A 25,745-nucleotide genomic window follows, 5' to 3' on the forward strand; every position below is an offset into this window, starting at 1 on the left:
ATTATTTTGGCCTCTGTTTTATTTATTTCCTTTCTCATCTTAATTAGTTCTTTCTTTCTGCTGACTTTGGACTTCATTTTTTCTTCTTTTTCTGATTCCTTTACGTGGTAGATTAGGTTGTTTGAGATTTTTCCATATGACACTGGACTAAATTAAATACAATTGATTTAACGGAATAGTGTATGTCTTCCTGAAAAGTGGTAGGTAAGTCTGTTTTTGACATTGAAATTGAATTTGCACTGTTTATTTAGAGGATTTTGTGTTTATAAAGTAAAGATTCCTCTATTGCAGGTAACTTTTCTTTAATTTCTTACATGTAAACCTGGAAATTTGTTATATTTTTAAATCAAGACAAACTACTTCTCATTTAATTGTATTATTTTTCAACACAAGCATTGGAAATAATGGTATTGACTTGCTTAATATTAATGGTTACTAAACACCAGCAAAACTGCTAGAAAACTGATTTTTGTAGGAGCAGTATAAGTACTTGATTTATAAGCTGTACTATAAACTAGTTTATCGTGTATTGAAATAAATTACTTAATTTATAGTGGAAATGAATTTGGTAGTGAGCTCTGTCATAATCCTTCTCTGTATCTTGAAGGTTATTGTTCAGTTCCAACCTTCCTCAGTGCCTGATGAATGGGGGACCACACAAGATGGACAGACAAGGCCTAGGGTTGTAAAGCGTGGAATTGATGATAACCTTGATGAAATTCCTGATGGTGTGTATAATTTTTTAGGATCAAGATCATTTTTAAACTTGTCTACTTTAAAATGATGAGAAAAGCAAACAGTTATTAGGATTACCTGCTATATTTGAATAAAATAATGAATGAAATGAAACAATCTGAATTATTATTCAGATTAAATAATCTGAATCAATCTACAATCTGAATGAGATAATCAGTAAAATAGTGGATTTAGCTTGAAAATGTTCATTATAGTGTGTATAAATCTAACAAAGAGAAGGATTTTGGGAAAAGATTGTAAGTTTTATATTGGTAGATTGCTTCTCCACATGGGGCTTAGTGCCCTGGGCAGTTCTGGAGAAATGACAAGGTTATGGAGCCTCTAGAGGTACAAAACTGATGGTTGTCATTGGCTCATAGCCTCTCCGGTGAGCTGCTTTCTCCACTCCTTGGTCTAGTTCACTGATTTATGGCAAGATGGACTTTTAGCTTTGTTCATCTAATTTTGGCAAGTTTGTGATGACAAAGGGGATATTGAATATTGCTACTCGTTTAATAAAACCTAAACCAGTCTCCAGCTTGTGTATGTTTGTATGTATGGATGTGTGCATGTCTGTCTGTCTTTTGCAGGAGAAATGCCTCAGGTTGACCATTTGGTGTTCATGGTACATGGCATTGGACCTGTGTGTGACTTGCGCTTTAGAAGCATTATTGAATGTGGTAAGTGTTAGTCACTTTATTTCATGAAATGATTTGAAAAGTATTAGAAGAACTTGAAGCCTTCATTTTAAAGTGTTTTCAGCTGTATACTGTTGGCTGATGTACTGTCAGAGGAGATTGAACTACTCACTGGGCAATACTAATTTGTACTTATTTTGCTCTTATGACATTTGTAACTCATAAAATCCTAGACTGAAGAATGAGCAGGGATCTTGGAAATAATTTAGCCCTTCTGACAGCCTCTGCCTGAACACTTTCAGCTACTAGGAACACCTACACGTTGAACTGATTTTTGGTGAATTAGTTGTGAGAAGTTGTTTAAAAGAACTATGAATTTGTTCGTTATACATAAATAAAGAGCTATGAATATTATTTTTTTATTTGTAGTAATAGTTCATATTTATTGAATACTTGGTACGTGTCAAGTATCTTGCATGTTTTGTATCATTTAACCCTCATAATAACCTTTTGAGGTATAGGTGTTGTTACTGTCATCTTTACTATTAGGTAAGGAACTGAGGCCCAGAGTATGAGTTAACCTCTCCTGTGTCTCAGTCTGGGAGGTTCTGGAGCAGGTTAATTTGATTCCAGAGTCTACCCACAGTGCATTTCTGCCTGCCAGTAGTGGTAGTTGAGTTAATATTTTTCAGTCATTTATCTATTTCTGTAAAATAATAGAAGAACTTCTTAAAGATTTTTTTTTTCTTTTCTGAACTAAATTTTGTCATTTTTTTCTTTGAAAAGTTAGTGTTACAAAAAATACTGGTATAATTGAGGTGATTGCTGACTGCTTACCAAGGTAGCAAAATTTAATCAAAATACATTTGTCTCCCCTGATTTTTTTTTTCTTTAAGTGGATGATTTTAGAGTGGTTTCTCTCAAATTGCTGCAGACACATTTCAAGAAATCTTTAGATGATCGGAAAGTAAGCAGAGTGGAGTTCCTTCCAGTTCACTGGCACAGTTCCTTGGGTGGAGATGCCACAGGTGTTGACAGGTTTGTGGATTTTGATAGCTTGGTTTTCAGATTAGTCAGGCTTAGATTCAAATTTTAAACTATTGTATAAAGTAGTTTATTATAACTTCAACAAGTAACACTAAAAAGTTTTGATTATATATTTACTGTTATATATGATTAAGTGCTGTTAAGTTTATATGCTACTTTGTATGTGTGCACGACTGATTATATATGTATGTGGTGTGTATATTTCTATTGCAAATACTTAAGAGAATCTGTGAAACTTAAACTGGTTTTAAAATACTTAGCTCTAGCGGTTTTTTTCTATAGTGGTTCAGGCATGGGACAGTCCTGTACATTGTAGCATGTTGAACAGTACCCTCGGCCTCTACCCTCCAGATAAGAGTAACTCAGCCTTTCCTCTGATTTAACAACCAAAAATGTTTCTAGTCGCTGCCAGCTGTGTCCTGGGGGCAGAGTTGCCCCTAGTTGAGAACCCTGGTTGAGATGATTGTTTCTCAGTGGAGACTCTCTGGCAGGACAGTTGTCATGAAAGACTGTTGTGTGTACTGTAGGCTGATTAATGTACTTAGTCTAAACGCCACTAACTGCTGGCAGCTTTTACCGGGCCCTGTGACAACCAAAAAGGCCTCCAGTCAACTGTGATTGCTGCCAGCTTGGAACCACAGACTGAGGAAGTATTTCTGCCAGGGACGCAGAGCTGATAACATACTTAGATTTTAGTGGACGTCATGGTGTTTCAGGGCATGTGTTTTAATAAAACTAACCTACGAACATTTTATCATGTGAGGCCCTGTACAGAGGATGAGATGGTTGGATGGCATTACCGACTCAATGACATGAGTTTGAGTAAACTCCAGGAGTTGGTGATGGACAGGGAGGCCTGGCGTGCTACAGTCCTTGGGGTCTCAAAAGAGTTGGACATGACTGAGCGACTGAACTGAACTGAGGCCCTGTTATGGGGCTGTTTTCTTTCTCTCTGGGTATTCCTGAAATATGCTGTGCTGTGTCCTGAAATAAGACCATCTCAAATCAGGAGAGATTTTCATTCTCTTAAACTCCTTTCTTAGTTTCTTGCTGCATTCTCTGTTGTCCTTGCCACCCACAATTTTTGTCAAGTATCCTGATTTCCAGTAGATTGGAAGAAAAATGAAGGGTAGGCTTTGCTCTTTAAAAATGAAGTAAAGATCTTTGTTTTGGCCTTATTTATATATAACTTTATTTTATTTATTTTTTTATGATAACTTTAGAGAATCCACAAATTCATAGTATAGTTATAGGCACAAGTTGATAACGTTTTTGATTTATCTTGATTTATTTACAGAAACTCTGAAATCAACTCATAATTAGTCTGTGAGTTTTTTTTCTCAGTGTATTTTCAGGATTCAAAATCAAAACTTTTATAAACTCATATTTAAGGCGGTTACTAAGTATACGTTTTTCTTTCTAAACAGGAATATTAAGAAAATCACTTTACCAAGTATTGGTCGATTTCGTCACTTTACCAATGAGACCTTGCTAGACATTTTATTTTACAACAGCCCCACCTACTGTCAGACGATTGTGGAGAAAGTGGGATTGGAGATAAACCGTCTGTATGCACTCTTCTTGAGTCGGAACCCTGACTTCAAAGGAGGGGTCTCTGTTGCTGGTCACAGCTTAGGTGAAGCTTTTACATTTCCACATTTAAACCACAATTTTTGTTGTGTCATCACTGTTTTCAGTGTGGGTGATGTGGTTTGTTTAAGATCTAGAATTATAGATTTTCAATTTTATAAAGGGTAGAAGTGAATGCTTTGAATTTACATTCTGCCTTTTGCTATTCGTCTTTCATGTTGCCTAGGAATGCTTTATATTTTAATTCTGCTATTTGGTAAAGCAAGAATATAGATTATCAGATCTTGATTAGCATCTAACTTTACGTGACTTGCACTTGGGACTTTGAACAAAAAGAGTAGGAGAATTTATTTATTGTTATAGAAGAACCTAATACATTATAAAACAAAAAAGCAAAATGCTTCTTTTTTTTTTTTTTAAGGCTCTTTAATATTATTTGACATCCTGTCTAATCAAAAAGATTTGAGCTTATCAAAGTCTCCTGTGCCTTTAGCTGTTGCTAATGGAGTTTTGAAGCAACCACATTTTCAGGAAAAGCAGGTATGGCCCACTAACATCTAGATTTAGAGTTTGAGCCAAAGAGCTTTTCAAAATCTGAACTGATTTTATGTAACAAAACTCTTGAGGTTTACAAGTATGATGGAACCATAGAGCTCGTTTGAGTTTCTCACTTGTCTTCCTTATGGATTATACATTTAAATGTGATAGAATGTTTATGGTTTAAAAAATGTGAAGTAAATTATTGTAGGAAATGGAGGCATACAAATTTAGTAATTTTAGTAATTTTCTGAATATTCAAACTTGGAATAACAAACTGCCAAAAATTATGATTTATGTGTGGAACAGAATTAAGATTTTTCCATAAATCAGAAGCTGTTTTATGGGAGTTTTTCTGAACTTTGTAATGTTCTCCCTCCTTTTTTTTAAAAAGATACCTGAAGAACCAAAGCTGACGTTGGATGAATCTTGTGACCTTGATGTTGAAAATGAAGAAGTCCTGACTTTGCAAGAAACTCTGGAAGCACTTAGTCTCTCTGAATATGTTAGCACTTTTGAAAAGGAAAAGATTGATATGGAATCTCTGGTACTGATGATAGTTTGATTCATTTTTGTCTGAAACTGTTTTTCCTGTGTATGAGATGGTAAATTATTAAGATTTAAACCCTTTTACATCACAGTGAAAGCAGAAACTTAAATGTTTAAAAAATTGAAAAAATCAGGAGACCTTTTTTTAAAAAATAATTTGTGAAGACTTTTCTAAGTATAACAAAACCCACAAGCCATAAGGAAAAAAAAATTGTGTGGTGTAGGGGATGCCATAAACAATATCTAAAGGCCAATGATAGGTTAAGAAGACAATTTGGAGCACACCTTATAGACAGAGCATTTATTTCTTTGTTATTCAAAGTTGCTACAAATTAACTACATAGAAACCATCAACACAGTAGGAAAATAGGCACAGGATATGAACAGATGTATATGGAAAATAAAATAAGAAGCAACTTATCAAGAAACTCAAGAAAAATATGAATTACAAGTCCAATGAGATTTTTTTTTAACCTGTCAGTTTGGCAAGAAAATTAAAAGTTTGATACTAATACACTGTGTGGCCGGGATGACAGGAAATAGGTACTGATACATACTGGAGTAAGAGCATAAATTGGTCCAACCTCTGTGGAGGGCAGTCTAACAATATCTTTTATTATTTTTAAAATATTTATTTATTTGGCTATACCAGGTTTTAGTTGCAGTATGTGGAATCTTGTTCCCTGGCCAGGGATCAAACCAGGGTACCCTGCATTGGGAGCGTGGAGTCTCAGCCACTGGGCCACCAGGGAAGTCCTGTCTTTTAAAATACAAAGAATGCATACACTTAGCCCAGCAATTTCACTGCCAAGGGTATTTCCTATGAAAAAATACATAGTATTTCCAAGGATACTCACTGCAGCACTGTTTGTAATAGCAGCACCTTAGGAACACCTGTGTCCACTAGTAGGGTGCCAGTGAAATAATTTATGGTGCATGCACACAGTGACCAACCCTGCAGCTGTTGAATGAATGGGGCAGTGCCAGAGGGATTGGTGTGGAATGGTCTCTAAGGTTTGTTATGTGAAAAGACCAAAATTCAGACCTGTTTGTGTATAGGCTTGTCGCTCAGTCACTAAGTCATGTCCTACTCTTTGCGATTGCTTGGACTGTAGCATGCCAGGCTACCCTGTCCTACACTATCTCCCAGAGTTGCTCAAATTCATGTCCATTGAGTTGGTGATGCGTGTAAGTCACACATGTGGAAAAAGTCATAAGTCATACACAGGATGCTGTGTATACATAAGATGTCTCTGGATGGAGAGCAAGTTGCCTGCAGTATGTGCTCAGAGGACTGGGTGGTTGGGGTGGGTGGAGGGAGGAGACTTCATTTCATGCTTGACATAACTTTTGATACTGTACAACCATGCGTGTATTTTCTGTTAAAAATTAAGAGAATGATTTGGATGTGGAGGCTGAAGATTTTACCACCTAAATTAGTTCATAATTAAAAATTACTTAGGGTGGGGGTAAAAAAATTAACTTAAATTGACTAGGATATTCAATTACCTTAGATGATACAGTTTCTTTTCATAATTTCCTTTTTTCAGTTTCAGTTCATGTATCATTAGATTGACTAATGTGCTTGTCTGATTTCTTTTAAAGCTTATGTGTACAGTGGATGATCTGAAGGAAATGGGGATACCACTTGGACCCAGAAAGAAGATAGCTAACTTTGTAAAACATAAAGCTGTCAAACTGGTAAGGTTCATTTCTGCTCCTAAAAGAAAACACAACTTATCTCTGACTAGCTTGTTTATATTTTGGAAAATTTTGTTCATACCATTATGGTTAGGCCAGTTACTGTGCTCAGATTCTAATTAAATTCCAGTTCCTGGTTTTCCTGGGGCTGATGAAAGTTCATGTTAAAGGACTTGCAGTTTTTAAATTGGTATTTGTGTATTTCCCAGTGCAACGCTGGATAAGTCCTAGACAAATAGATGAGTTGGTGACCCTAATTTCCAGTTCAACTACTCATTAACTATATATTCATGAGCAATTTGCTTAACTTTTCTGGTCCTTGGTTTCTTTCATTTCTACAGTGGGAGTGATAATGCCTTCCTTACAGGATTGCAGAGTGGATGAAGCCATGTATGTAAAGCTAATCACTCAATAAATATTAGCTCATTTTGTCTTTCTAATCCTTCTCACCATCTAAAGAGATAAAAAGAACACACACATACATCTCATTAAATAATAACCAAAAAGCAAAAATTGTTAGCAGTCCAAAACACAGCAGTAACAGCAACAACTAAAAAGCATTTCAGAAGAAGTAAAACAATTGGGAATAACTCACTTGTTTTATTTTTTATTAAGTTAACTATATAGAGATTTTCTGTAAACTTAGAAAAAGTTGGTAGCATTTAGGGTAGCTATTTTGTTTTTATTGTATATTAATTAACATGGTCTTCATTGACCCTTCCATCTTTTAAACGTCTGTGGTTCTTTACTTTGGAAAGAACTTAATATGCCCCTTTATGTGTAATACGATTATAAAGTCATAGGACAGAGTTGTGATTAGCTAAGCAGTTGAGTTCAGCATTTTCCGAGTGTATCTTTTTCATCAGGCACGTGCTGGATCCTTGGGATCTGGAGATGAACCGTGTGGTTGTGGTCTTAACTAGAGGGGGAGATTTGACCAGAAAGGAAGTATTGGTCCTCTGACAGTGCTGTCTGCTGTCAGAGCCAGGTGAGGCCTGGCCATGGGAGAAGGGACGGGGCTGGTGAGGGAAAACTTCCCCCAGGTGTTGGTGAATGAACTTGAAGCTTCGAGGGGCGGGGTCAGGGGAAGTGGCTTTCCAGGAGGGGGCAAGTATTTTTCTGCAGTGGAAACAGCAAGGGGACTGAGAATAGGGTAGGGGAGAGGGTCCCAAAGGCCCGAACGGCGGAAGTGGCAGCTGGTCCTCAAATGTATTCTCATGGCCGTCAAAGGCATGGTCCTTTTTAAACTAACACCATGAAATGCTGACTTGCTTATTAATTTTTGTCACAAATTATGATTTAGCACCAAATCATTTATTTAGTCTAAATTTTAATTTTTTACTTCAGAAATGTTAAAATTTAAAGCTATGTGTTATAAGCCACATTACCAGGGTCTTCTGCATTGCAGGTGGATTCTTTACCAACTGAGCTATAAGGGAAATCCCTATAAAATGTCAACCATGAGCAAATGTGCTTATAATAAATAATAAATAAGTTTTTAGACATTGATTCCTTCCTGGTTTTTCCATTAATATTTGCTGTCTTTTGCTATTGGTTAGGGCCCACTGGCTGATACGCAGTACTAAAGGAAGAAAAAGTTGGAGCAAATCTTAAAGTTGAGACAATTCCGTTATCAACCTGAATTTTACGTTAATATGTGTGTGTGTGTGTGTGTGAGACAGAGAGAGAGAGAGAACTGGGCCACATTTTAGCAGTATGTAAAGCCGCTGGGTCCGTTCTGAGGGACACTCTGTGAGAGCCACTGCTGTGGGTCAGTGGAGCAGTCAGGGCGCTTCCATGGCTGGGCTGGTGCTTTAGAGTTCACTTGGTTACAGTGTGGGGATGGAGCCGGAAGGGGGTGAAGCTCGAGGCTGTTGGGAATCTCAGCATAGTCGCTGTAATTATGCAGTGACTCAGAAATGGTTGGGGTATAATAGGAAATGGAAAAGAAGGGTGAGACTCAAAACACATTTTAGACACAGGATAGTGTTTGTGGTGGTTGATTGAAGGTGATGACGAAGACTGAGTTGAGAGGCAGCATCTCTGGTGAGCACAGTGGTCACACCAAAACCAGGACCCCACAAGTGTGTCCACACTGTGGACACCAGCCTGTGTTCTCCACATGTAAGCACGTTCGTCTGCATGTGCATGTCAGTGAAGCACAGGCCTGTAAAAACAGACAAAAATGAGAAGCTAGATTTCCAGGCCCTGCATCTGTCCTTGATTTTATTTTTCAATAAAAGGAAAAAAAGGTTCTGTTTATAGTTCTTGAAAAGTCTCTAGAAGGAGTTTGGTTTGGCTCCTGTAGTAACTTGGATATATCAGTTATGGCACTTATAAGAATGTTTTGAAAGGGGTAAAAACCTATAAAGTCATCTTATTTTTTAAATTCAAAAATAATTGCCTCTGAATGAACCATGACACTTTCTCATCTGTGTTACCATTGATTGCTCTGTTTTTCATTGTTAACAAGGTGCTGCTGGATCAATAATGAGATAAAATGGTGCATCCTATTGATTTACTGTAACTGAAAAGTTAGCCCATTATTTTTAATAAGGAGATCAAATATTTGTGACCTGAACTTTTCTTTCCCCTTTGTAAGCCATCTTAATCATTTTCCTTTGAAAAGAAATAATTCTTAGTGCTGGGAATATTGATTGTCAAGTATGTGTATGTGGGCTCACTTTGTTTTCACGTTACTGCTTGTGTCTAAGAGGGAAACAAAACAGCAGTTTGCAGTAGGACTGTTTAGGATCTATTTAGACAGTTCTCTTAGCAATTTAGATTGTTAAGTTATATGACTATAATGGGAGGTACTTCAAAGCAAGAAAGAAAATTTAAATTGAAGAACGTTGGTCACATTCTTCAGTTTGTGTTTTAGGTTTAATCCTGTGGTGTCTCCAAAGGGCAGAGATAACAAGGCCAACCCAGACCTTCATGGTGGGATCAGTTCCCAGATGGCTGGCAGAGAGCTTTCTTTTTGCTGTATCATCTTTTGAATTAACCAGTTGGACCTGTTTCCAGGTTTCCTAGTATTTGGAATTCACCGATGGACAAGAGCAGTTAGACCAGCTGTTGGGTTTAGGCACTGTCAGTAATGTTCAGAGACTTACCCAGGCATTCACAGCCTTAGGAGTGAGGACCACTGAGACCTGTGCCCGTGGGAAGTCAGCAAATCCACTGTGATGGTCGTTCACATTCCCCTGACATTGTTGCCGCTGTCCTGGGGCACGATCACAAACCAACACGGGCAGATTTTGTCTCGTTACTGTAGTGATACACCTGTTCTGTTGATGCTCCCAAAGATTTTCTTTACTGACTTATTTATGACATATGTAGGTCTTGAGAGTTCTGTTCAATAAGCTTTGACAATTTTTGCACCTGTGTAATCACCAGCCAAAGCCAGAAATAGAACATTTCTGTCACTCAGTTCTCTCATGCTGCTCTCTGGTCAGCTCCTCCTGCCATAGAGTTCCTCTTCTGAATCTGATCACTGTAGAATAGTTTTGCCTGTTCTAGAAGTTTATATAAATGAAACCAACACTGAAAACTCTTTTGTATCTTTCTTCTTTTACTCAAAATAATGTTTTTAAGATCCATGAAGTTGTAGATTTATTTGCAGTTTACTCCTTTTTATTTCTGAAGAGTTATTCCATTGTATGAATGTACCACAATGTGTTCTTCCCAGAATGCTTTTGAGGAAAACTTATCAGTGGCTTCATATAGATGTAAGAATATAAACATGTTGAATGAATAAATTTCTTAAGTTACACCTCTTTATAGGAAGTATATATTTTACAGGTACATAAAGTACTTCTAAATTATCTGGCTAAAGTTGAGATCATGAAGGAAGAAGTTGGCATTTAAAAAAACTTTTTCTATTAAAATTTTAAATTATATAAAAAATGTACAGCACAGAGTATAATAATAGCTAATATTTAGATTTAATTGTAGCCGTTTTGCCACATTTTTCTTTGTTCTTAATTTTCTTTTTCTTAAGAATTTTAAAGTAGCTTATAGACATCATGGCATTTTTTTCCTTGAATATTTACTATATGTCTCTAAAAGGACATTTCTCTAATTAACCACAATGCCTTCATTGTTATGCCTAAGAAACTACTAATCATTCCTTAATATTGATATGGATATTTCATAGTGATAGCTGATAACTTTTTTCCCTTAGTTATGTTATGAAATTTTGGTATTTCACAGGAAGAGAAAAAAGCAGCATCGGAAAAGAAGGCAGTGGTGGCCACGTCAACAAAAGGACAGGAGGAAAGTGCTCAGAAAGCTAAAGACGTGGCTTCTCCTCCCTCAGACGCGAACGAGGCCAAGAGGAGGCTCCCGCTGGGAGCGTCCGTCTCCTCTGTGCGTGTTGATTATGAGGCCTTTGAAGTTGGCACCGGACAGGCAAGTCAACATGCTGACTCAGGCTGTGTGGTTTATGTTGGAATCACTTGCCTGGGTTATTTGGGCGACTTTAAATTCTTTAAATATTTATTCAACAATTTTTTCAGGGGAGGGTGGAGAAAGCTGATTTTCTCTTAATAAAAACGGCTTGCTTTCATAGTGTTAGAAATAAGAGATTGAATGTGTACTGAACATATCACTTCGCCTTTGAAATTGTCTCTGTTTAAGTCTTTTCACCCCTCAGTTTTATAGTGTTAAGTGTCTCAGCCACTAGTAATAGAAGTGGTGATAGAAAATTATTTTCAGAGTATGCTTAAACTTTTTTACTACTCACAGTTCTTCCCTGAGGGAAATAGTTTCTGTAAAAGCCTACCAAATAGTTGATAATGCTGCATTTAATGATAAACTTGTTTCACAGTGGCTTAAAAGTATTAAAATCTTTTTAGAGAAGGTTACTTTCAATATATTTATAGTTGTATGGTTCTAATGGTTACTTTCAGTTTATTTATAGTTGTATGGTTCTAATCTCATAAGTGAGTTCATGACTGATTTAAAGAAGGCAGAAAATATTGCTGGATGTTTGATATAGCCTATTCAAGCTTTTAAGCCTAATTCATTCATAAAATCTGCATTTAAAGGGATTTTATTTATTTATTTAATTTACTTATTTGGCTTGCCTACTCCAGAACACATGAGCTCAGTAGTTACGACTGGCAGGCTCAGTTGCCCTATGGCATGTGGGATCTTAATTCCCTGACCAGGGATCAAGCCTGCGTTCCCCACATTGCAAGGCTTGCAAGGTGGATCCTTAACCACTGGGTCACCAGTGAAGTGAAAGTTGCTCAGTTGTGTCTAACTTCTTGTGGCCTCATGGACTATTGCCTGCCAGGCTCCCCTGTCTATGGAATTCTCCAGGCCAGAGTCCTGGAGTGGGTCGCTGTTCCCTTCTCCAGGGGATCTTCCCAACTTAGGTCTCCCGCATTGCAGGCAGATTCTTTACCATCTGAACCACCAGGAAAGTCCACAAAAATGTCTTCTTAAAACATGAGCAAACTTGAACAGACTCTAGGAAATAAGGAAAGGACATACTTTCTCAGCTGCATGTGAAGGCTGGAGTGTAGAAGGTTTGTGGAACCAGGGCCTCCCCATCACTGGGACACTCTCACCGCCTGCTTCTCCTTGGAAGTGTTGGCTTCTGTGAACGTGGAATTGTGGGTGTTGGTGGTTCTGGACTCCTCTCTTCATAGCTTCATCACCATAGAGGTGAAGGAATCTACCTAATAGGTCCAGTTAAGAAACTTTTAAGGAAGGATTTTATTTGACCTGACTTGAGTCTCAGGTCCATTCTGGACCAATTCTTATTGCCTGGGCAGTGGGGAATGGTTTGATTGACCCAGTCCAGGTCACATGCCATCTCCTTTGTTACCCAGAGGGTTGTTGTGGAAATCCAGTGTGCATCATTCATGCCAGAAAGCCAGGAAATACTGATTAAGGAAAAGATGAGGGGAAAAAAAAAAATCTCATAATCTCCTTAACCATGACTAATTACCATAAGCAGTTTGAACAAGGCCTTCTGGACTCTTGAGCATATATTTACATATCTGTTTTAATAAAAATGGAAAATACTAGGACATTATACAGGTCTCCCTTGACTTATGATGGGGTTATGTCCTGATTAACCCATTATAACCTGAGAATACCCAAAGTCAAAAATGCACTTAATACACCTAACCTGCCCAGCATCAGAACATTAAACATTAAATGTGCTCAGAACACTTAACATTAGCCTACAGTTGGGCAGAATTACCCAACACAAAGCCCATTTTTAAAATAGGCTGCCATAACAAACTGTCACAAGCTGGGTGGTCTTAATCACCATAAACTTACTGTCTCACAGTCCTGGAGGCTGGAAGTCCACGACGCAGGTGTCGGCAGGGCCTTGCTGCCCTCTGAAGCCCTGAAGGGGCACCCCGCCCTGCCTCTTTCCCTTCTGATGCCTTGCCGGCAGTTGTCAGCATCCTTTGGTTTATGTGCTTCACCCCACCACCCCGCCCCATTCTTCCGTTTTCACGTGGTCGCCTCCCTTTGTCTTCACTTCCCTTCCCTGTCTCTGTGTCCAGGGTTCTCCTTTTTATAATGACACCAGTCACTGGATTTAGGGCCCACCTTGATGCTGTAATGATTCTATTTCCAAAGAAAGTCTGAGGTACTGGTACAGTTCTCTTTGGGGGAAAACATTCAACCCATAATATTAGACCTGTAGGCAGTTTTTCACTCTGTTAAGCAATCCAGTGATAAACAGTTTTAAACCAATTTTCTGTGAACATTTTTTATTCTTTCTTGCAGTAACTGGAAGTATTTATAGCTGGGCCAAAAGCCATGAACACGAGAATGTTAAGTTACTGCTACTTGCCCCTGGAAAGTTTGTACTCCCACTGGCAGCTTATAAGACTGCCTCTCTCTCCTCCTCCTTGCTAGTACTATCATTCTTGTTTAAAAATGTTGTATTCTTACTCATAACTTCTTCTAAAGAAATAGTTTTTTTACATGCAAATAGGAGTTTTTAATTTTGTTTTTTTAGTATTTTATTTATGTGCTAACTGTATCTCACTGTATTTCTTTGAGCACTAGAGAGGCTAGATATTTTGTCATCTGTTTTTAATGCTTTTTTTTGATGATGTACTAGAGTACCTGTTTTTCTATTGGGTTGCTTTTCTCTTTACTGGTACTGAAGAATTCTTTATATATTAGGGATATTGGCCCCTTCGTGTAAATATTTTTTCCAGTTTATAATTTTTTTAACCTTATTTTTTTTTTTTTAGTTTAAGAAAAAACTTTATTTTACAAGTGAAAGTTTGGAAAAGTAACAAAAATAACAAGTAACAAAATAGTAAAATGGGATATTTTCTGTGATTGAAAAATATGAAAATGTACAAACTGTATTTGTTGGGCAAATCAGTATTTAGTTCTTAATTCCAAACTGAAGTTTATATTATATAATATTTAGAGCAAAAAATCTTGGAAGAAAACACACATTCACAGTATACAAAAGGATTGCTTCCTCCCCTTCTTCTTTATCCTGAGGGAAGAGCTAGTGAACTTAAATTTAGGCATTTAATAAGAAAAACTTTAATTTAGCAGATGTGTAAGATTGCTTTTTCTAACCTGTTAAAAATTTAAGTTCACTAGCTCTAACCTTATTTTTTTTTCTGGAACTGAGACAAGATGCATAATCTTGAGAGCACCTTCTTTGTGGTCCCCATCAGTAGCAAAAACTATTCAAAAAAAAATTTGAATTTGCAAATTTATGGGCAAACCAAGGGTTGTGAAGTCTAGACTTTGTTAGAGGGGCAGCCTAGTTAGTAGAAAGAGCTTTGAATTTGGGGTTAGATGTCACGTCATTCTGCCACTCACCATGTGCTCCTGGGTAAGTGATGTCCGTCACCTACTTGGGCTTCACTGTCTTTGTCTGATACGTGGGCATGAGGGTCCCTGCCATGCCCTCTGCTCTCAGCGGATCTCTGTCATGCCCTTGATTATGCCATTGATTGTTCTTTATTCTCAGGATACTGAAATGATGAAGACACACGTTCTGTCCCTGAGCAGTAAACAAGAGCTTTGTAAACTATAGAGAGCTGTCCGAATGTGGGTGCTTTCTCTTACACTAACAGTTCTCTGTGAGCTGAAAGGCTACATGTGTGCTTCCCCACACAGGAGCTCTTTGGGGATAAATCATCTTTCTAATGGAGAGAAACATGCGCAATGAATGAGGATGGTGGTTATAATAGAAGTCACAGTCATTGGATGCTTAAAATATGCCAAACACCTTATGTGGATTTGATTATTAAGTGTGGTTTTTCAACCACACTATGAGTTTGGCATTGCTATGATTCCCATTTTATAGATGAGGAAACAGGTGGAGGCAAGAGAGATTGAGAAACTTGCCTGAAGACACACAGTAAGGAGTGGAGTCAGGGCTCAAACCCAGGCAGTTTGATTCTAGAGTCTGCAGTTTTGACCACATTTATAACTAACATAGAGATGATACTTCTGTACACTATATATTTTATGCTTTATACAATAAGTGAAAGTCTAGTCAGAGGATGTAATAGTGGATAAAGATTTTAGAGGGAAATTTTTTGGTCCTTTTGTGCTAGCAGCAACTGTCCATCACAGTGATCAGTAGCATCGTAAGCCACACCTGACAGAGCATCATCTGTATTGGGGTGCTTTTAATTAAGTGCAGTTTCAGTTGAACCTTTGATATTTGTATTTCATGACATTGAAATGACTGTCTTTCATTGTTTTCTGATTCTTCCTAGGTTTCTGTTGTTTACAGCGCCTTAGACTTTGAACCAGAGATTTTCTTTGCCTTGGGATCTCCAATTGGTATGTTTCTCACTATTCGAGGAGTGGATAGGATAGATGAAAACTACAGGCTTCCTACCTGCAAAGGATTCTTCAATATTTATCACCCAGTGAGTGACTTGCATTTTCTTCTGCTTTGAAAAAGACAAAGCACTAGTCCTCTTTATCCTGATAGAATCTCAGATTCTTAGGAATTAATACTGATTTTGATTTTGTACAACTCAGCCCTCTGACCTAAAAAATACAGTCTGATACTTTGCGATAAACTTTTCTACCAGAAAACCTTTGTTCAAGGAAATGATTCCTTCACTTTGTTTGCAAAGTAATTTTCTTCACAAATTGAAAAGTCTTCTTATAATTACCAGTATTTGAATAAGGTGTGAAAAAAAAAAATCTCTGGTTTGCCAGTTATCTGTTTGCTCACTTGACTAAGATATATACTTCAAAACAGCTTTCCATAAATTTCTAATTCTTCTGTTTATAGCTTGATCCAGTGGCGTATCGATTAGAACCTATGATTGTACCAGATTTGGACCTCAAGGCAGTTCTCATTCCACATCACAAAGGCAGGAAAAGACTTCATTTAGGTAAAAAGCCAATGCTTTTTCCTTCCTGTCATTTTGTGATCTCTCATTTAATGATTTGTGTTCTTCCTGTCATTTGTAATAAGTTATGAGCATTTTAACACTAAGCTTTACTTATTTAGGTGCCTACTATGTTCAGAACCTGTTTACTAAATATTTGGAGGAGCTATAAAGTTATGAAAGAGTTTCTTCTCCTTGATGATTTCTTCTTGATACTATTCTAGTTGTTGATATAATGAGGAATAGGGGAAGTTGGTAATAAAGTGAGATGCATACATTTTGATAAAATTTGGTAATAGTTTTTGGAATTGGGAAGCAGAGTAATTTTTGAACTAAAGACCAAACCATCAAGAAATAAATTTTGATGCTCAGTCAAGTGAGCTGTTTTTTCCTTGGTAACTATAAATAAACTTTTTCTTTTAAAAAAATTTTATTGGACAAAATGGATTGATAATAGTTCCAAGTAGGGTTTAGGTTTCTTTTATGGCTATTAATGGTGTATATTACTTCTTATTCATAGGTTTAAAAGAAGGAAAAGTGATCATGCCCTCTTACTTAAAATTTTTGTTCTTTTTTTTCTTTAAGCTTGCATTATGCTTTTCAAACATAATTAACTTTTGAAGTTAAAATGAGAAATTTGATACTTTGATATTCTTAAAAGTTTGAATTAAAATATTTATTAGACAAAAGTAGAAAAAGTAAAGGGGCAGTAGTTTCTTCATTTTTAAATTAGATTACATTGTGATTATATCAGAATCTCAAATTCTCAAAACCATTCACCAATACTTTTAAAAAAACAGTCATCTTTTTAGTCTTGTGGGCCCATTTTTTGACGTATAGTATAAAAAAAGGCCCATAAATGTGCTTATACATTTTTATGGTATTTGAAATCTGTCTTTTTTTTCTTTTTTTGGAGAGAGGAAATGTATAGGTTTAAGCTGGATCAAGTTTAGTCATTAAAAAAATGATCGAAATACAAAAAAAAAAGAAAGAAAAAAAAATGATCGACTAAGACTCCACAGAACATTTTAACATGTTGAGAGTTCTTGGCTGAGAAACTCCCGTGTATTTGACATTTAAGAGAAGAATAAGAGGTCTTATCTCGTTTGAGAGTAGTGTAACCTGTGTTTTAATTTCTGTGGTGCAGAATTTTACCCAGTAACTAATACCTTGTTATGTCATCTTAATCTCCTTAGAGTTGAAAGAAAGTCTCTCTCGTATGGGATCTGATTTGAAGCAGGGTTTCATTAGCTCTCTGAAAAGTGCTTGGCAGACATTAAACGAGTTTGCCCGTGCTCATACCTCTTCAACTCAGTTGCAAGAAGAATTGGAGAAGGTAGCCAATCAGATCAAAGAAGAAGAAGAAAAGCAAGTAGTTGAAGGTAAATTTGACATTTAAGGCATTTTCCAGTGCAAAAATTTTTTGTGAACAAAGCACACAAAAATTATTTGATGATGCTTTTCCATTATAGTCCTTTTTGTTGAAATGTAGAGGCTCTTCCTATAAAGGAAAATCTGTTTGGACAAACTACTTCGAAATGCATGTCATCCTTCCTTTTTAAACTAGGTTTTGGGCTGATAGTTGCAGGTTTTACTCTGCTGATGTTTAGTTGCTAAGTCGTGTCCGACTCTTTGCAATCCCATGGACTGTAGCCCGCCAGGCTCCTCTGTCCATGGGATTCTCCAGGCAAGAATACTGGGGTGGGTTGCCATTTCCTCCAGGGAATCTTCTGACCCAGGGATTGAACCTGCATCTCCTGCATCTCCTGCATTGGCATGAAGGTTCTTTACCCACTGAGCCACTTGGGAAGCCCAGGTTTTACTGTACAGGCTTTAAATCTTGTTGAGATTCGTAAGGCCAGAGTGGAATGTCGGAGTTGAGAACTAAGTTGGTATTCGGGCGTTTGAATGACTCCCTGTGAGAAGAACTCTCCTGGTTGTGTCTGACTTGTCACTGTAGACTGTACGTGCAGTGTCAGCTCGTTGTGCCGTGACGTCTTTGATTCTTTCAGGTTCTAATTCTGTTTCCTTTCTCTCTACAATGCTCTCTCACCCTTTTTCTTCAAAACTCCTGTCAGCTGGTTGGCTCGCTCTCCTCTCTCCCGGGCAGCCAGCCCCTCTCCCCCAGGCTCTTTGGAGGAATGGGAAGTGAGCCTGGTAGCTCCCCAGGCTGCTGCGTGTGTCAAGCAATTTTCTCTTGAGCCCAGAAAGTCAGCTAAAGTCAGAGGATAATGATTAAGTGATTGACTTTGATATTGAAATGGTTTGAATTCTAGCAGAAAAGATTGTTGAAAGTCCAGATTTTTCCAAGGATGAGGACTACTTAGGAAAGGTTGGAATGTTGAATGGAGGCCGTCGAATTGACTACGTTCTTCAAGAAAAGCCAATAGAGAGTTTTAATGAATATCTTTTCGCTCTTCAGAGTCACTTATGCTATTGGTAAGTATTTACCTTTGATAGTGTTCATGTGCCAGCACATACTGCAGTTCTGTGACATTCTTGCTTAATTAGCATTTGTTACGGAATATTAATTTGAATGCCCATATATTCAAAATCAGTGTTTTACCACATTAGCTTAGTTATCCACAAGATGGCAGCATGTCACCTGTGTTTGACCAAAGACCTTTGGTACTTGCATGTATTGTTGGGAGACATTTTGGAGTGGGAATGGTAGGGACTTTGAATGCTATCCTTTCATATATCCTCTGTCACCAAGGAGAATGGCAGCACAGCTGTTTTGTTGCTGATCAGTCTTTATCCATTTTTTAAGGAAAGCTCTGAGATTATACAACTTTGTTTTCATTTGCCCTCCTTAGGTAAAGTTGAACAGAACCAAAGCTGCCTTTCTACCTTTATGCATAGAGGTTAATTTCTCATTATCTCTTAAGTAAATGTGCTTTTCTTTTTAATAGGGAATCAGAAGATACTGCTCTGTTATTACTTAAAGAAATTTATCGAACAATGAACATTAGTCCAGAACAGCCCCAGCATTGATTGGACTTCCAACTTCACTGTGTGAGTTTATCTTTATTGTGTGTATAAATTCTGAAGGCTTCATTCTGAGGCTTTTTTTTTTTACTGCACCCTGCACATAGGATCTTAGTTCCTTGACCAGGGATCAACCCTGGGCCCCCTTTGTTGGGAGCAGTCTTAACCCCTGGACTACCAGGGGAGTCCCATGTCTTTCTCTTCCTCTCTTACTCATATGGCAAAACCTAAATCCTAGTAAACCCTTACTCTGAACCTCACTCAAGTAGCAGCACATGGCCAGAGAAAAGTCAGGCAATTATGCTAACCGTACTTGCTTCAAATCTATGACCAAAGCATCCAGTGGGCAGTCAAGCCTGCAGTATTGTTCTGCCACACTTTGCTGGTAAATTCCCTTCCCCACACTGAGGTGACTGTTATTTTGCTCCTCTCTCTGCTCACATTTCCCACAGCCCTTGACCCTGACCCTACTCTCTCACAGTTCGGGGAGAAGCCAGAGAACCCCGCTCTGACCACCACCAACTTTACCCACTCTTCTTACCTTTGTATTTTTGTGATTTTCCTGCATCCACCCACCCATCCATTTGTCCATCCATCCACCCACCCAGCATCTTTCCATCATTTGCTGAGCACCTTACTTGCCTGCTAAGTGCCTAGGCCCTGAGGGTTACAGCAATGGACCACACAGTCTCTGCCCTCAAGGATCTTCTTTCCTCTAGGGGAGGACAGACAGTAAATGAACAATGGAAGTGAGTCAGATGGTTAAAAATAGAGCATCAGGATAAGGGGAGAGGGAATACCTTCGAGATGGGAACAAGTTGCTGTTGTATGTAAAATGGCAGGGGACATCCTTAATGATAGAATGTCATTGAAGCAGCTGAGCCAGGTAGATATCTGGGGGAAGAAGATCATCTCAGACAGACAGAATATATATCAGAGCAAAAGAGCTGCTTCATCCTTTTTAGTGATTCCACCACAGTTTGTTTTTGTTTTTTTTTTCCATTTATTTTTATTAGTTGGAGGCTAATTACTTTACATCATTACAGTAGTTTTTGTCATACATTGAAATGAATTAGCCATGGATTTACATGTATTCCCCATCCCAGTCCCCCCTCCCCCACCACAGTTTGTTTTAACCATTCCTTACCATTGGACATTTGGGTTTACTAGTATGAACAGTGCTTCAGAGAAGCATTATATTTATTTATTTATTTTTCATTTATTTTTATTAGTTGGAGGCTAATTAAATTGGAGGCTGTATTGTAGTGGTTTTTGCCATACTAGAGATGCATTATATTTAATAGTTGTATTTCATTCATAGTTCTTTTTATTAAAATCCTTAATTTATCTACCATTGTTGCATGTTTAGGTGATTTTCCAATTTTTCTCTATTGTAAATAATCCTTAACATGTAGTATCTACTTTTTGTGCATTTCTGACTGCTTGGCATAAATTCCTAAATCTAAGAGTAGTCACATTTTAAAAAGATTTTTGATGTGTATTTATTGGGAAGTTGTATTTCGGAAGGGTTGCAGAAGTTTCATAGCTGCTGTCAATATAAATGCTAGTTTTTCTCTACCCTTGTCCATATTGGGTATTGCTGTTTTTTAAAGTTTTGCTAATTTGATAGCTAGAAATTATTATGCGTACATGCTAAGTCACTTCAGTCATGTCCGACTCTTTGCCGTCCTATGGACCGTAGCCCTCCAGGCTCCTCTGTCCATGGGATTCTCCAGGCAAAATTACTGGAGTGGGGTGCCATGCCTTCCTCCAGGAGATCTTCCCCACCCATGGATCAAACCCACGACTCTTTTGTCTCCTTCATTGGCAGAGGGGTTCTTTACCACTAGCACCACCTGGGAAGCCCAGAGGTTGTTAACATCATTGTTTCATTTTGCATTTCTGTTACTAGTGAAATTAAGCATGTTTAGTGTTTTTAACTGGCCATTTCTTTTTTTGTCAATTGCCTATTTTTGACCTTTATGCTTTTTTCTGGAGGTGTGGGGTTATGATATTTTTGCTTCTTACTGATTTATAGTTATGATAGTTAAAGAAATTAACATTTTGTCATTACAGTTTTTTTTGAGTCTGGCATTTGCCTTCTAATAAATAAATACTCCCTTTTATTTTGGGGGGATAGGGTCAGGGAGCATGTTTTAAAAATGTGAAGGCCAGTCTTTTAATATTATTTAGATAATTAGATTTATTTTCTTTTAGTTTTTATATGTTTTTGTTTTTTCACTTGACTTTATAGTTTTGAAGGATATGGTATAGAGAGGAATTTAACTTTTTTCTTAAATATTTAATCTTTTTTGCCTGTGCCATATATTGAATAATGTACCTTTTTGTTGTTGGTTTGATATTTTTTACGTGTGCTGTTTTGACTTTTTTTTATTCATACACCCAATATTTGTTTTCTAGGTTTTCTAACATGTCTTCTTTTGACTTATTTATCTGTCTACCATATTTTACTGATTTCAAGTTACGTATTTTTTGCATTTCAGCATCTTTACATCTGGAATGCATCTTAAAAAGCAGCTGTTGCCTTAATGAAAGTTGAATTCTCTCTGAGAGGGTTTGAATTTTCTTCTACCAGTCACTGGGGGGCACTGCTAGTCTGAGTCTTTTGAAACTAACTTCTCTGCTTGAGATTTTCTTGGCCTGTGCTGATAGTGTGCACTCAGGTCATAAAATCTGCAGGCTGGTGGGGGTGGAGGCACCAGGTCAGTATCAAGGAATTTCTCCCCCTTCCTGTTGTCAGGGAAGTGGTCTGTAGCATCTTTGCATTCTTTCTGGAGGAAGCATTATTATTTTTATTACTATATTTTTACCCCTCATTGAGGCTGTTTGGGATTTGATATCCCCACTTTTTGTGAGGGTCTCTGTGCCTTTTAGACTCCCTACCCTGGGCATCTTTTCTTTGCATGATGCATAAAACAATGTTGCATCTTACAATTGACAACGTCTTAGATTCAGTGAAAGTTTTTAATATCTGGTAGTCCACTTTCTTAGTATACCATAGTCTTGGATATTATTCTAAATGAATTTTGAAATGATTTAAATTCCCCTGACATTCTTTCTGCACAAAACAAAGCAGAACAAACAAAATCCAAACCATAGCAGTTCTAGGACTGTGACATCATCACCTGCTATGAAAAATTAAGACCCTTTCATTTTACACATGATTTGTTCACTGTAATTGTTTTGTTTCTTCTTATACATGGTTGTAAAACTTAGGCAAGAGCTTAGTTCCTAACAGTATACTGACACTATAAAATAATTTAAAATCTTAACTGTCCTATACATAGTTCATTCAAGCATTGACAGTTTTGCTGAATTTTTTTTGTCCTTTAATTTTAGAATCACTCTTTAAAAAGCCTCAGATTAACCTGACAGATAATTCACTTTATCTTTTGCCTTTTATTTTTTGTACTCATTTTGTTATGAAGATTATTAAGCTAGTTGACCTCACTGAACACTCCCTGATGCCCTTCTGTCCCTCAAGAAGGCCTGTCTGAGGACTGTGTTCACCGGCCGTGTTCTTCCAGGCAGTTTGCAGTGTCCGTTTGTTGCTTGACAATGTGTTCTTTCATTTCAGAAAGGAATGACATTGAGTTTTTGTGTTATGTCTGTTAAGTTTGTAAAGTTGACCGAGGATTCTTTTTTTCTTTTCAAGATTCTCTTGTCTTTACAGAAGCTTGCAGTCTAAATTATAGTGCCAAGAAAATCCTCGGAGGACATTCCCAGTCCTCTCCTGGGCTGGCTGACAGAGAAGTGATCCATCGACAGTTCCTGTGCTGTCATTCTCAGATGTAGGGGTTCATTTTAAAGAAAACATGCAGAACAAAAAGACAATGAAAAAAATCAGTACTGCATTTGGACTGTGTAGATGAGAAAAAGAAATGTTTAAAATGATGCAGTTTAAAATTCCTCAGATCAGTTTAATTGTATAGTTGTCAAAGTAATATGTGATATTAATGAAGAATATTTGTCGCATGCAAACGGTTGTTTCTTTTTCCTAAACTATTGTCAGTGGTCTATTAAACTTGCATTTTTAAATTAATGTAGTATGTTCTACAGACTTCTCAAGAAACTATAATAATACAGTTTTTTAAAGATTTATGTTCAACTTTTAAAATGTGAATTATAGTTTGGGCTGCTTTAATGCAGGGTTATTTGTATTTGTTAAGCAGAAGTAACCAAAATCACTTCTGTTCCAAGCTCCACTGTGGTCTTGGAGCCTTCCAGGCCGTTACCGGGATGAGAGTGGTGAGAGGAAGTGAGACGCTTCTCACTTCATGGAAGTCCTGTGAATTCTTTCCCAGCATCGCTTCTGCTAGCAGCTGGGAGCAAGCAAGAAGTTTCTCCATTTTATCACTTATGGTAGCTGTGCAGTCGCCTTATTGCTGAAGTTGCAGTTAATATGAGAACCACAGTAGAATTTTTTTGGGTTTTGGGTTTTTTTGCCTTCTATTAATTTCACTTATACCAAAGTATTAGAAAGTATGAACTGTATGAACTTCTAGACTATAGCTCTACTTCATGAAAAGACTGTTCTGTTATATTTTACTTTGTTTTACTGTAACTTCAGATTATCTAAATATTTTCCTAATACTACATGGGAATGCTGATTTGCTTTTGTTATGCAGTAGGAACATTTTACACTGTTTACATAGTTCTCATGGAACATAGAATTTTTTGAAAGTCACATATGATACACATTTTTTGTGTATATATATATTAGTGTGAATAAAACAGTAACATCAGTGAATTTTTCTAAAGCAGAAAACTTCTGTAATTTTCTTGTCTTCCTTAGAAGTATTCTTTTGAGTTCAGTGTTTATTTACTTTTCATTGTGAGCACCTGCTCTATAGTTAATGTCTAACTATAGCATTTGCTCCTAATAATAGAATTAGGACAGTAGAGTTTTTGAACTGCAGCTGACCCCAGACAGCATACGTTTCAACAACCTTATTCTGCATCCAAGGACACGACACTAAATGCCTTTCTCAGGCTGCTGGTGGCAGATCTGGGCTGGAGTACGGTTCCACCCGCTCCTTTTGGCCTTCATTTCTCGACACCAGTGCTATTACTTTTCACTTAATTTCCTCCTAACTTCCCCAACTGATGAAATAAGAGTTATTTATGTATATTTTAATAAAATCCAGTTTGATTTTTCAACTTAACGCCTGGTTTTGTCTGTATTGTTTAACCTATATCTTCTGAACATTGAGCAGAGGAGAAGAAACACTTGAACCAGTGTCCATAGTAGAAACATACACCAGTGCAGTTTTAGGAATCTTGTGATTTTAACACTTTAGAAGATATAAAGTAGAATTTGGGGGCGTGTATTTATATCCCTCTTCAGTTTCTTCAAAGAAAAAAAAAACCTAAAGTCAAAACAGTAAGTAGGTCTGAGGGCAGAGTCTCTTTATTAGCACAGTCTTGTCACAAAGTAAGGCTCTTTGCAAATATTTGTGAATAAAGCGATTTTAAAAATTAGAAGTAGAATTTAAATAGAGACCTTAGAATGACTGTTCAGACCAAACCTTTCACAAATTACATATTTTAATTTTGCATTCTTTTTAATATATTTATTATTTTTGTCTGCACAGGTATTTGTTGCTGCTCTTGGGCTTTCTCTAGTTGTGGTGCAAGGGCTTCTCACTGTCACGACTTCTCGTTGCAGAGCATGGACTCTAGGTGCTCAGGCTGCGGTAGTTGCTGCCCACAGGCTTAGTTGCTCTGAGGCATGTGGAGTCTTAACTAGACTAGGGATTGAACCCTTGTTCCCTGCACTGCAAAGGTGAATTCTTAAGCCCTGGACCACCAGGAAAGCTCCCCATTTAAAAATTTTAGATGAGATTGTAGCTGTTGAGTAAAGCCTGGCCTCTCCTCTTCCCCAGCAGCTTGTCCTCTCTCAGGACCCTCCTGCCCAGCCTTAACCTGGTTTGATGCTCTCATTTTCTTCTGATGAGGGAAGTCAAGTCTCGAGTGATCCTGAAATCATTTCATATGCAGAGTTTAGGACTAAAGTCAAAAAGTGTCAGTGTCTGAAATTGAAGGTCAGAGAGTTGTAAAATTGATAAGGATAACCTAGGTCTGGTTTCTTTTATTTTTCTTCCTAAGATGATTTTTATTTATTTATTTTTATTAATTGGGGGCTAATTATACAATATTGTAGTGGTTTTTGCCATACATTGACATGAATCAACCATGGATTTACATGTGTTCCCCATCCTGAATCCCCCTCCCACCTCCCTCCCCATCCCATCCCATCCCTCTGGGATAAGAAAGCTATGGTACATATACACAATGGAATATTACTCAGCCATTAAAAAGAATACATTTGAATCAGTTCTAATGAGATGGATGAAACTGGAGCCCATTATACAGAGTGAAGTAAGCCAGAAAGATAAACACCAATACAGTATACTAATGCATATATATGGAATTTAGAAAGATGGTAACGATAACCCTATATGCAAGACAAAAAGAGACACAGATGTATAGAACAGACTTTTGGACTCTCTGGGAGAAGGTGAGGGTGGGATGATCTGAGAGAATAGCATTGAAACGTATATTATCAAGTGTGAAA

At 37.3% G+C, this 25,745-nt stretch overlaps 1 protein-coding gene across 3 annotated transcripts in view; it reads left to right on the forward strand.

The window, feature by feature from the left end:
- SEC23IP (SEC23 interacting protein) overlaps positions 1-24,333 on the forward strand; it is a 38,657-nt gene extending 14,324 nt beyond the window's left edge. Inside the window, exons 6-19 of one of the 3 annotated variants that reach the window (XM_070470289.1) lie at positions 608-728; positions 1,326-1,415; positions 2,270-2,411; positions 3,848-4,056; positions 4,432-4,550; positions 4,942-5,094; positions 6,702-6,797; positions 11,010-11,207; positions 15,530-15,685; positions 16,060-16,162; positions 17,356-17,541; positions 18,436-18,598; positions 19,072-19,174; positions 22,824-24,333. In XM_070470289.1, the coding sequence (XP_070326390.1) occupies positions 608-728; positions 1,326-1,415; positions 2,270-2,411; positions 3,848-4,056; positions 4,432-4,550; positions 4,942-5,094; positions 6,702-6,797; positions 11,010-11,207; positions 15,530-15,685; positions 16,060-16,162; positions 17,356-17,541; positions 18,436-18,598; positions 19,072-19,153 (1,818 nt within the window). In that variant the 3' untranslated portion in view covers positions 19,154-19,174; positions 22,824-24,333. The remainder of the gene's footprint in view (positions 1-607; positions 729-1,325; positions 1,416-2,269; positions 2,412-3,847; positions 4,057-4,431; positions 4,551-4,941; positions 5,095-6,701; positions 6,798-11,009; positions 11,208-15,529; positions 15,686-16,059; positions 16,163-17,355; positions 17,542-18,435; positions 18,599-19,071; positions 19,175-22,823) is intronic. The other 2 variants (XM_070470290.1, XM_070470291.1) reach the window with 2 other exon arrangements.
- The last annotated feature ends 1,412 nt before the right edge of the window (positions 24,334-25,745 follow it).

The sequence above is a fragment of the Odocoileus virginianus genome, chromosome 7 (assembly GCF_023699985.2).
Source record: "Odocoileus virginianus isolate 20LAN1187 ecotype Illinois chromosome 7, Ovbor_1.2, whole genome shotgun sequence".
Classification (NCBI taxonomy): Eukaryota; Metazoa; Chordata; class Mammalia; order Artiodactyla; family Cervidae; genus Odocoileus; species Odocoileus virginianus.